The 12487-nt window shown below is 36.1% G+C and overlaps 1 protein-coding gene across 6 annotated transcripts in view; it reads left to right on the plus strand.

Annotated features, from left to right (window-relative positions):
- The window catches only part of CEP135 (centrosomal protein 135), an 80003-nt gene extending 69282 nt beyond the window's left edge, over nucleotides 1-10721 (plus strand). For 4 of the 6 annotated variants that reach the window (XM_032633377.1, XM_032633383.1, XM_032633381.1 and 1 more), the window contains 3 exons: nucleotides 687-791; nucleotides 3067-3177; nucleotides 9001-10721. In XM_032633377.1, the coding sequence (XP_032489268.1) occupies nucleotides 687-791; nucleotides 3067-3166 (205 nt within the window). In that variant the 3' untranslated portion in view covers nucleotides 3167-3177; nucleotides 9001-10721. Of the gene's footprint in view, nucleotides 1-686; nucleotides 792-3066; nucleotides 3178-3482; nucleotides 5695-9000 lie in introns of those variants that run through there. The other 2 variants (XM_032633380.1, XM_032633378.1) reach the window with 2 other exon arrangements.
- Nucleotides 10722-12487: the final 1766 nt, after the last annotated feature.

The raw sequence follows: 12487 nt of genomic DNA on the forward strand, positions 1-12487 counted from the left end.
GAGACATCATGTTTGGGCGTGTAATTTGTATATGTTCTCCACAGAGGTGGTACTCATGGAAGTGAACGAGTGGACTTTAGAAAAATACCTAAATTTGAGGAGTGAAGAGAGAAGTCAGCGAAGGGGAGAGCATTTCAGAATGGGGAGAGTTGGCTGTGTTTCATGCTATGGATTAGGAAAAAGACTTTGAAAAGGCCATGAAATTTGACCCTCATAATATTGATTACCTTTTAGGAGATTGATAATGGAGAAGTTTGGACATATTTTTGGAAGAAGGGAGGAAACACAGAGTAGATAGTATGAGTGGAATAATTAACTTTTAAAAGGAATTAGAAATATATCTCTTTCTGAGGTAGGAGTCAAGAAAGAGCCAATAAAGATACTTTACTTTTTGATGTTACAATTCATGTCTTCTCACATTTGTATCTCCAGCATTGCTGCAGTGCCTAGCACATACTAGAAGCTTAGTAAATGTTCGTTAAATAAATGAGATGAATGAAAAAGAAAACTTTGTGATAGAAGCTCCAGACGTTTATGGAATTATTGTTGGAAAGTCTTCTCTTTTTTTCATCCTTATATGTCACCTCCATTTGTATTTATTAATAACAAAAACAAAAATCCATAGCACTTGATGCTATAAAACAGAATATTTATTATTTATTTGATTTTCTAAATTTGTTTTTAAGAAGTAGTCAAAGCCGGGAAAACACCATGCTTCGGGCTAAAATGGCACAATTACAAACAGATCTTGATGTTCTGCAAAGGCAGATTTCAACTGAAAGATACGAACGGTAAGAATATATTTTTAGCATTGAACAGCATTTTTATTTATTCCCTATTCTATTCCAAAATGATTTAATATGGCTTACAAATAGCAAACTTTTCTTAGCATTAATATGTAAAATAAATTTCTTTGGTAATTCTTCCTAAAAAGGCAACAAGTGTTGTAGAAGATAATATCCCCACAATAAAGTAGCAAGTATTGTATAAATGTTTGCTGTAGCATTCCTCAGGACAAAATTAAGGCATTATTTCAAAGGATATAGTTAGGGAATCATCAAGCTAGTAAGGATTCTACAAGAGCCCAAAACATTATGGTCCAATAGGAAATTCCAAATACAAATCATCATGAAAGCGATGATGCTGATGATCTTAAGGGCACTTAACAAATATATGCCAGATACTATGTATGTATCTGATTAATCCTATTAACTATCTATTATTGTGCCTATATTATTATTAAAAACTAAGGTCATGCAAATAGTAAATAGCAGAGCCAAGACTAAAATCCATATAGGTTTGTCTAATTTTAAAGCCTGTGCTCTTAATCTTTTCAGTATATTCCCTAAAGCTTAGGAATTTTCATAGTCACTTATATTTCAGTTCATTTGCTTTATTATGTTGAAAATTTTAATCTCCAAGTGTTACAGACAGGAATGAGACCTGCTTTAACAGTTAAAATGCAAGTCTAATTTGTGAATCAATTTGTCAATTTACTTTTCTTCCATTATTCTTTCCTACTGTATTAATACCATAGGCATCAGCATTCCTAAGATTTCATTCTCAAATAGTGGTCAGATTGCTTATTTAGGTCAATATTTTGAGTTCTCTAATCTTATTCTTAACCATTTGCTTCAAAACTTTTAAGTGATGTGCAATTTGGATTATAGATGGAATTTGCTAGGAAATCAATATTTGTGATTTCAAAGAGAAATGAAGCCTGAGGTTGCATCAGTGTCATGAAAGCAGTGTTGTTAATTTCTTGTAATTTAGAAGATCTATTTTCTGAATGTACTAAACTGTATATATGTAATGATTTTCATTTATTAATGACAACTGAAATTCTCTTCAATTCAAGGGTCCTAAACCAAGCTCTCTGTTGCCTAGGGTTATAGACTCCCTTAATTCTTCTCCTTTTTCCTTGCCCCTGGTCCCCAAAGAAACCTTGACCCACATGACCATGTCTTTCCTTCTGTTTACCATGCAACTAGATCTTGCATTTTTAAAGAGGCAATATTGTCTCTGCAGGGAACAATATAGATTCTTGGGGAAGAGGGAATGGCAAAGAAACCTTAGGTACTACAGTGATTTATGGCCCTCGGAAGGGCCACAGTATATTAACAGTGTATCTGTGTATTAAAATCTGATGTATTAAAATTGGACGGAGGGGGAATAATTTGGGGAGGGGCATCTAAAAAAGTTTTTGTAGGGGATTATAATGAAAAAAGTTTGTGAAGCACCTGTCTAGGTAGAAATCCTAGGTACTGAAGAGCTCAAGTCAGAAAGTCTGGGCCAGGGACTGTGAATAGCCCACAGTAGAGGTGGCAGCACAGTCATTATGCTTTGTGGGGCAGACCAAGACATAACAGAAAATAGATTATTTTACTTCTAACATTTGGGCGTTTTGAGACAGGAAGGAAGAGGACTAGATTTATGTGCAAGAAGGGGTGGGAAAGGTAGAGGCAGAGAGGGGAACCAACCAACTTTGAAAATCTATATGCAGAGGGGCTTTGAACAATCTCTTAAAGTACATATTCCTTTAATTGACATCTTTTATCCTCAACTTAAAAATGATATAAAGACATAGGATTTATTTATTTGTTTGTTTATGGCTGCGTTGGGTCTTCGTTGCTGCGTGGGCTTTCTCTAGTTGCCATGGCAAGCAGGGGCTACTCTTCATTGAGGTGTGCAGGCTTCTCATTGCAGTGGCTTCTCTTGTTGTGGAGCACAGGCTGTAGGCACGCGGGCTTCAGTAGTTGTGGCACGTGGGCTCAGTAGTTGTAGCTCACGGGCTCTAGAATGCCGACCCAGTAGTTGTGGCACACGGGCTTAGTTGCTCCACGGCATGTGGGATCGTCCTGGACCAGGGCTCAAACCTGTGTCCCCTGCATTGGCAGGCGGATTCTTAACCACTGTGCCACCCGGGAAGTCCCTTCAAAGGATTTAAATTTAGTAGAAATACTAACTAATCAATTGAGTAGAAATTACTTAACTAATAACAATAACAGGACCTTTCATTTGTTTACCACTTTTTGGTATAATCTCTTATTTTGTCTTTGTTGACAGAGAACGAGCAATCCAAGAGATGCGTCGGCACGATCTTCGCACACCACCCCTTAGTTCTACTCTGAAGTCTCCTTTACATTCTCCTGAACATATAAACTGATTATCAGAAAGGTATGTATGTAACACGAAGTACAAGCAAAACTTATCTCTGGTTATAAAAACTACAAGAGTTGTTTTCTGTGTGGGGGGAGAGGAGATTGCCTATAAAGGTGGTAGGGAACTTTCAGAGGTAATGGAATGTGCTGTATCATGGTGGTGATGGTTACATGGCTGTATACAATTGTAAAAATTCGTTGAACTGAACGTTTACAGTCCATGTATTTTATTGTACATAAATTATACATTAATTAAAAAAGAAGACATCTGGGGACTTCCCTGGTGGTCCAGTGGTAAAAAGAATCTGCCTTCCAATGCAGGGGACGTGGGTTTGATCCCTGATCGGGGAACTAAGATCCCACATGCCGTGGGGCAACTAAGCCGATGCACCACAACTACTGAGCTTGCGCGCCTCAGTGAGAGCCTGGGTGCCACAAACTACAGAGCCCACGTGCTCTGGAGCCCGCACACCACAACTAGAGAAAGGAAACTCACGCACCACAACTAGAGAGAAGCCCACGCGCCGCTACAACTAGAGAGAAAACCTGCACGCCACAACTAGAGGGAAGCCCATGCGCCACTACAACTAGAGAGAGAAAACCCACGCACCACAACTAGAGAGAAGCCCATGCACTGCAAGGAAGAGCCTGCACGCCGCAACGAAAGATCCCGCATGCCTCAATGAAGATCCCACACGCCGCAACTAAGACCCGATGCCGATTTAAAAAAAGAGAGAGAGAAGACATCCACAACAAAAATTAAATGACAGTATATCACAGGGTAATACTTGATGAAGTGTCAAACTCAAGGTACAAATAACAGATAGTGAAAGTGTGGACAAAGACATAGAAAATATTATTTAATATTGAAAGCTAGATATTTTAAGATAAATTATTATATACATACAGAAAAGTGCTATATCATAGGATATACAGCTCAATGAATTTTTACAAACTGAACACACCTATGCAACCTGCACCCGGATCAAGAAACAAAACATGACCTCTCTTGGTTGTCCTTCTGGTCATAAGCCTTACTCTAAAAGTTAACGGTCTCGGTTATTAAAAGCATAGATTTCTTTTGTCTGTTTCTGGACATTTTATAAGTGAAATCATATATTTCTGGCTTTTTTTCTCAGTAGTACCTCTGTGACATTCATCCATACTGCTGTGTACTTGTAGTTGGTTCAGTCTTGTTGCTGTTTAATATTCCATTATGTGAACATACCACAGTCCATTTACTCATTCTGTTTTTGATGGGCATGTGATAATTTCCAGTTTGGGCTATTACAGATAGAATTATGATGAACATTCTAGTACCTTATGTTGGCGAACAGATGTGTGCATTTCTTTTGGGTATACACTTAGGAGTGAGATTGTCAGGTCATTGGACGTGCATGTGTTCGAGCTTGAGTAGTTATGGTAAGGCAGTTTTCCAGAGTAATTGTAAAGAGCTAGGACACATTTGGCTGAGGAAGGGTCAAAGTGATGTGCTCATTCATTGGAGATGGGAGTGAATGGGAAAGAAGCATGTCAGACCCAGGGTTTGAAAAGTAGATGACTGAAAAATGCAGGCTTATTGACAGAAATAGTAAAGTCAGTCCTTTTAAAAATTATTCATTTTTTGGCTTCTCCCAATAGAATTTTATAGGAGATAATTAAGCATTTCCTTGGTGACTTCAGAATCCTCATAAGAGTATTAGCTATGTTCTATTCTTTAATATACTGATGCCCCAGGGTTTACTGGTATTTGTAGGGCCTATGTTTAAATGATTCCTGATTGCTGTGCTTTTTGCTTTTGTGTTTGTTTATTTGACTAAAACATTTGACTTCCTCTTTCACTTTGAGGACCACTTCCTAGTGCTGGCAGCAGTCACTTTGTCCTCACAACTTCTAAGCTGCTGCATTAATTTGAATGTGATTAGATGGAGGTTCTGCTTCTCATTATAAAGCCTCTTGGCAGTTGTGACACAAGCATTTTTTTCATGCTTGATTTACAGCTGCATTTTAGATCAAGGGTTGGTAAACTAGGCCCCTATAGGCCAAATCCGCACCACTGCCTAATTTTGTAAATTAAGCTTTATTAAGCCACACCGATTTGTTTACATATTGTCTCAGACTGCTTTTTTGCAGTGGCAGAATTAGGTAGTTGTGACAGAGACCCTGTGGCCCACAAATCTGAAATATTTATTTACTAACTGGCCTTTCATGTCACATAGCCCCTGGAAAACTTATCTGTATACTTGTGAGATAATATGAGTGAAAGAGCAAGTAATTCCTTAGTTTATGAAAAGAGGCTTGACTCCCAGGGATCCCCAAACTATACTTTAAGAACCACTGGGGGCTTTCCTGGTGGCACAGTGGTTGAGAGTCTGCCTGCCGATGCAGGGGACATGGGTTCGTGCCCCGGTCCAGGAAGATCCCACATGCCGCGGAACGGCTGGGCCCGTGAACTGTGGCTGCTGAGCCTGTGCATCCAGAGCCTGTGCTCCGCAACGGGAAAGGTCACAACAGTGAGAGGCCCACATACCGCAAAAAAAAAAAAAAAAAAAAAGAACCACTGATCTAGAACATAGTGCTTTCCAGCAATCTCTAAAGCTGTAATGAATTAGAAAACTTTTTAAAATTATGATAAAATATATATAACATGAACTTTGCCTACTTTTTTTAAAAGATTTTTTTTGATGTGCACCATTTTTAAAGTCTTTATTGAATTTGTTACAATATTGCTTCAGTTTTATGTTTTGTTTTGTTTTTTTTCTGGCCAGGAGGGATGTGGGATCTTATTTCCCTGACCTGGGATCGAACCCACACCCCCTGCATTGGAAGGCAAAGTCTTAACCACTGGACAACCAGGGAAGTCCCTCAACTTTGCCTTCTTAACTCTTTTGTAAAGTGTACAACTCAGTGGCATTAAATTCACAATGTTGTACAACCATCACCACTATTTCCAGAATTTTTTATCACCCCGACAGAAACTCTGTATCTATTAAGCAATAACTCTCCAGTCCCCTGTCTTCACTTCCCTGCCCCTGATAACCTCTAATCTACTTTCTATCTCTATAAATTAGCCTACTCTAGATTTTCATATAAGTGAATTTATACAATATTTGTCTTTTTGCATCTAGCTTACTTCATTTAGAATAATGTCTTCAGGGTTCATCTGTGTTGTAGCATGTATCAGAACTTCATTCCTTTTCATCCCTGAATGATATTCCTTTGTGTTTATACCACATTTTGTTCTTTTGCTCATCAGTTGATGGACACCTGGGTTGTTTTCATCTCTTAGCTATTGTGAATAATGCTGCTGTGAACATTGGTGTACAAGTATCTGTTTTAGTCTCTTTTAATATCTTTTGGGAGTACCTAGAGTTGCTGGGTCATAAGGTAATTCTATGTTTAACTTTTTGAATATCTGCCAAACTTTTTCCACATAACTGTACCATTCTCACCAGCAGTGTAAGAGTTCCAGTTTTCCAAGTCCTTATCAACACTTGTTATTTTCCATTTTTTTATTATAGCCATTCTACTAGATGTAGATTAGAAAATGTCTACAACCATTAACAAATTCCCAGTGTATCCTAATGATGTTGTTAATTGGTAGCACATTTCCATTCATATTTTCTAACGTTGTCACCAAAACTAATTTTAAGGGATTTCCCCATAAGTACCCAGAAATGAATATGAAATATTCATATCAAGTCGTATTTACAGTGTCTCTAATAGTTAACATATATAATCCAGTTTTGCTTTTACTGTTTTGATTATTGCATCTAAAAAATGCTCACTGAGAAAACATAAAATACAAAAGTATAAAGAAGATAACCAAAATCACTTCTTTTTATATTTTTTTTATTGGAGTAAAATATACATAAGGTCAAATTTTAACCATTTTTAAGTGTACATTTCTCTGGCAGTTAGTACATTCACACTCTTGTGCAAAAATCATCTCCACCATCAATCTCCAGAACTTTTTCATCTTCCCCAGCTAAAACTCTGTACCCATTAAACACTAACTCCCCATTCTCCCTTTCCCCTAACCTCTTGCAATCACCGTGACAATTTCTGTCTCTATGAATTTGACTATTCTTTGTACCTTAAGTAAGTGGAATCATGCAGCATTTGTGTTTTTGTGACTGACTTATTTCACTTACTATAATGTTTTCAAGTTTTATCCATGAGGGAGGGAGTATGTGTCAGAATTCCCTTCCTTTTTGAGGCTGAATATTATTCCATACTATGTATATAGCACACTTTGTTTATCCATTCATCACTTGGCTTGCTTCCATCTTTTGGCTATTGTGAAAATGCTGCTGTGAACATGGATGTACAAATCAAAATCACTTTCAATCCTACAACCCAGAGAAAATAGCAATTAGCCATTTGGTACACTCCCTTCTTTTTAAAAAGAAAAAAAAAGGTTTATTTATTTATTTTTTTAAAACTTTATTTATTTATTTATTTTGGCCGTGACATGCGACATGCAGAATCTTTGCAGGATCTTAGTTCCCCAACAAGGGGTCAAATCCGTGACCCCTGCATTGGGAGGGGAGCATGGAGTCTTAACCACTGGACCACCAGGGAAGCCCCTACTCCTTTCTTATGTTTAATTTGTAATAAATATACACACAAGCATAGACATACATGTATAATTCTAATAGAAATCATACTCAAAATAGTTTTTATCAGTTTTTTTGTTTTGTTCTGTTCTGTGGGGTTTTCCCCTTAATATAGTTGCATGCATTTATTCTTATCATTAAAATATATCATCAGGGCTTCCCTGGTGGCGCAGTGGTTGAGAGTCTGCCTGCCAATGCGGGGGACGCGGGTTCAAACCCTGGTCTGGGAGGATCCCACGTGCCACGGAGCGGCTGGGCCCGTGAGCTACAAATACTGAGCTCTGCGCGTCTGGAGCCTGTGCTCCGCAGCAAGAGAGGCCGCGACAGTGAGAGGCCCGCGCACCGCGATGAAGAGTGGCCCCCGCTTGCCACAACTAGAGAAAGCCCTCGCACAGAAACGAAGACCCAACACAGCCAAAAATAAATAAATGAATAAATAAATTTAAAAAAAAAAAAAAAATATATCATCAAATGATACCATTTGATATCATTATGATATCAAAAATGATATATCATTTTCAAGAATGCCATTTTAAAATAGTGATTTAACAGTTGATCACATGGCTATTTCATAAATTATTTAATCATTCTCCTCTTATGGAACATATATCAATAGTTTGTTTCCAGCTTTTTTTCCTTATAAACAATGTTTTACATCAGTATTTGACAGCCTGCCTGATAATTTCTTCTTAAGTATGTCTTCCTCGATATAGAAAAAAATAATTACTTTCTCAGTGTTTCCATTGTGTGATTTTTTTATATTTTAATGTCTGTGTTTTTTAATTGGGAGGGTGGTTAGATAGCACATAAGGTCAAAATACTTGGAAAAATATTTGACTATCCCTAGCATGCTATTTTAAGACTCAGACAACATAATTTACAGTACTTGTCTGTAATTTTATGAAACCTATACATCATAGTATCCCTTCTTTTGAGCAATTTTTCTCAATTAACATTCTATGTTACCCCATTCTTTTCACTGTGTATCATTCTTTCAGTACTCTTATACTTTGAAGTGCTTTTGTATAATAGTTTAAAGGGAATATCTTTTTGAAATATAGAACAATACTTCTTGACTATTAACTATAATTTGTGGGCAAAGGTTTTATTAGAGATTATAATTTCAGTTAAAACATTACTGCATTGCAGTTTTTCATGAAAGTACTGAGTAATTTTATCATTTTTTTCTTAATCCACCTTTCCCCTCCCCGCTTTTTCAGAATGATGGCTTTCATGAGTTGGCTATGTGGATTTTTTTAAAGGACAGACAGTAATGAAATATTTGAAGCACTTGTTCCTGAAAATTATGAACATTGACACAAATTCTACCTCTGTCAACTTTTATTTAAATCAGTGAATATTAATGTAAAAATGTGGTTTTAAAAGAGCTATATCCATGTGTATATTTTCATATATATGACAGAACAGAATATGTATGGATAGTGCTAATGTTATATCTGTATTTTTATTATTCCTGACTTAAATTACTTCTCAAAGTGTGTTTATACTGTGAATTAATATGATGTATTATTCACATTATGCTTTAATAATCTGTTTCTTAATGAGCCATGATATATGTATATAAATATTCTCATTTCCATGCCTGTGTTTATAACCCATATCTTTAATACATTCACAAGGGATGATCAACTTTGATGCTGTGCTGTCATGTTTAACTTTTTTCTTCTAAATGTAAAATTAATTATGCACCAATATGCTATCTATCATTGAGGGGACTATATTCAGGTCTATTCTTATAATAGCAAAGGTCTTGATAAAATAATGGTTGCCATATATAATTTGTTATTGCCAACTAGAAGAACTGTGATAGAAAAGATACATTCGTATATTATATACAATATACTATTTTGGCTACCACATGGACTCTTCACATAATATAAACGCTATCAAAATTAAACTAAAAGCTGTATTTAGAATTTTGTAAAACGATAGAACAGAAATTTGGGATATTTTTCAGTAAATAAAATTTCTCACTGTACGAATCTAAAATTTTGAATGCAAAAGTATCAATATATAGGGTAAATACAGTAAAACATTTTGTTAAAATTCCATTATACATTCAATAATATCCAGTTTTTTGCTTCTAAACCTGTGTGTTGTAATTTATCAGTCTTCCAGAATAGTATGTAAACACTGACCTGTTGTGGCATATTAGATAGAAAACAGCTTTTTACAGTGAATTTTCAAAGTTGTAACTTTAAAGGATTTAGATATATACAGATATTAATAAAAGAACAAAAGTACAAAATAGATTGTCATACAAAAACTAATCGTGTTTAAACCATACATTTGAAGAAAATCCTGTTCTTAATAAATTTCATTATGATCGAAAAAGAACTTAAAAACTAGCATTGGAAAATGGAAGACCAATTATTTATGATACATTTTATTTCCTCCTGTGGTTTAATAAAGTGCAGTTTGTGTGTGAGTGTTTGTGTGTACCTGGGGGTGGGCAGCGCTCTTTTTCTAAAATGAATATTCCTTATATGTTCTCATTATGCCCTTTGCAGTAATTATGTATTTGGTGTGATGTGGCTTACTTTTTCACCATCTATGTAATTTTATGTATTCTGTCTCCTGTGTGTGAATTCATGTGTTACAGCAAAATACAATAGAAATGGGACTATTTACAATGTCATATGGAAAATCTTTTAATAAATATATGTAAATAAAATTTAAAAATTTGTCCCCACCTTTTCCCCAAAACAACAGCAAAGCATATTTTGTTCAATATTTTATTTTTAATGTTTCTATAATTAAAAAATGTATAGTTTGCCATAATTGTTATTTTCATAACCATGATACAATTTTTTAAAGTAGTTTTATCTTGAAATACTGAATGTTCTGACCTTTTATAGATATTTTTAATTTGTTTTAAATAATTTTAAATTATGGAGCTTGACATAGATTTTCCAATAAACTTTCCAGTCCATTTATTTTCTCTTTCTTACAAATAATTTTGTATAATGGTAGCAATATTCTTAATTCTAAAGTTAAGTATAATTTATTCAAATCAAATTTTATCATGGTGGGATATGGAGAAGTCTCTGAACTCACATTCCAGGCACTTTCTTTTTTTAACATCTTTATTGAAGTATAATTGCATTACAATGTTGTGGTAGTTTCTGCTGAATAACAAAGTGAATCAGCTGAACGTGTACATATATCCCCATATCCCCTCCCTCTGCGTCTCCCTCCCACCCTCCCTATCCCACCCCTCTGGGTGGTCACAAACCATGGAGCTGATCTCCCGGTGCTATGCGGCTGCTTCCCACTAGCTATCTGTTTTACATTTGGTAGTGTATATATGTCAGTGCCACTCTTTCACTTCATCCCGGCTTACCCTTCCCCCCTCCCCGTGTCCTCAAGTCCATTCTCTACATCTGCGTCTCTATTCCTGTCCTGCCCCTAGGTTCATCAGAACCATTTCTGTTTTTCAGATTCCATATATATGTGTTAGCATAACGGTATTTATTTTTCTCTTTCTGACTTACTTCACTCTGTATGACAGACTCTAGATCCATCCACCTCACTACAAATAACTCAATTTCGTTTCTTTTTATGGCTGGGTAATATTCTACTGTATATATGTGCCACGTCTTCTTTATCCATTCGTCTGTCAGTGGACATTTAGGTTGCTTCCATGTCCTGGCTATTGTAAATAGAGCTGCAGTGAACATATTGGTACGTGATTCCTTTTGAATTATAGTTTTCTCAGGGTATATGCTGAGTAGTGGGATTGTTGGGTCGTATGGTAGTTCTATTTTTAGTTTTTTAAGGAACCTCCATACTGTTCTCCATAGTGGCTGTATCAATTTTCATTCCCACCAACAGTGCAAGAGGGTTCCCTTTTCTCCACACCCTCTCCAGCATTTATTGTTTGTAGATTTTTTGATGATGGCCAACTGGCACAAAAACAGAAATACAGATCAATGGAACAAGATAGGAAGCCCCAGAGATTAAACCCACACACATATGGTCACCTTATCTTTGATAAAGGAGGCAAGAATATACAATGGAGAAAAGACAGCCTCTTCAATAAGTGGTGCTGGGAAAACTGGACAGCTACATGTAAAAGAATGAAATTAGAACACTCCCTAACACCATACACAAAAATAAACTCAAAATGGATTAAAGACCCAAATGAAGGCCAGACACTAGAAAACTCTTAGAGGAAATCATAGGCAGAACACTCTATGAGATAAATCACAGCAAGATCCTGTTTGACCCACCTCCTAGAGAAATGGAAATAAAAACAAAAATAAACAAATGGGACCTAATGAAACTTCAAAGCTTTTGCACAGCAAAGGAAACCATAAACAAGATGAAATGACAACCCTCAGAATGGGAGAAAATATTTGCAAACGAAGCAACTGACAAAGGATTAATCTCCAAAATTTACAAGCAGTTTGTGCAGGTCAATATCAGGAAAACAAATAACCCAATCCAAAAATGGGCAAAAGACCTAAATAGACATTTCTCCAAAGAAGATAATACAGATTGCCAACAAACACATAAAAGGTTGCTCAACATCACTAATCGTTAGAGAAATGCAAGTGAGGACTACAATGTGGTATCACCTCACACCAGTCAGAATGGCCATCATCAAAAAATACCTCCCATTTTTAATCTCCCATTTTAAAACCCTCTCGAACCATACCATTCCATTTTTCATACTCTTTGTAG

The sequence above is a fragment of the Phocoena sinus genome, chromosome 5 (assembly GCF_008692025.1).
Source record: "Phocoena sinus isolate mPhoSin1 chromosome 5, mPhoSin1.pri, whole genome shotgun sequence".
In the NCBI taxonomy this organism is placed as follows: domain Eukaryota; kingdom Metazoa; phylum Chordata; class Mammalia; order Artiodactyla; family Phocoenidae; genus Phocoena; species Phocoena sinus.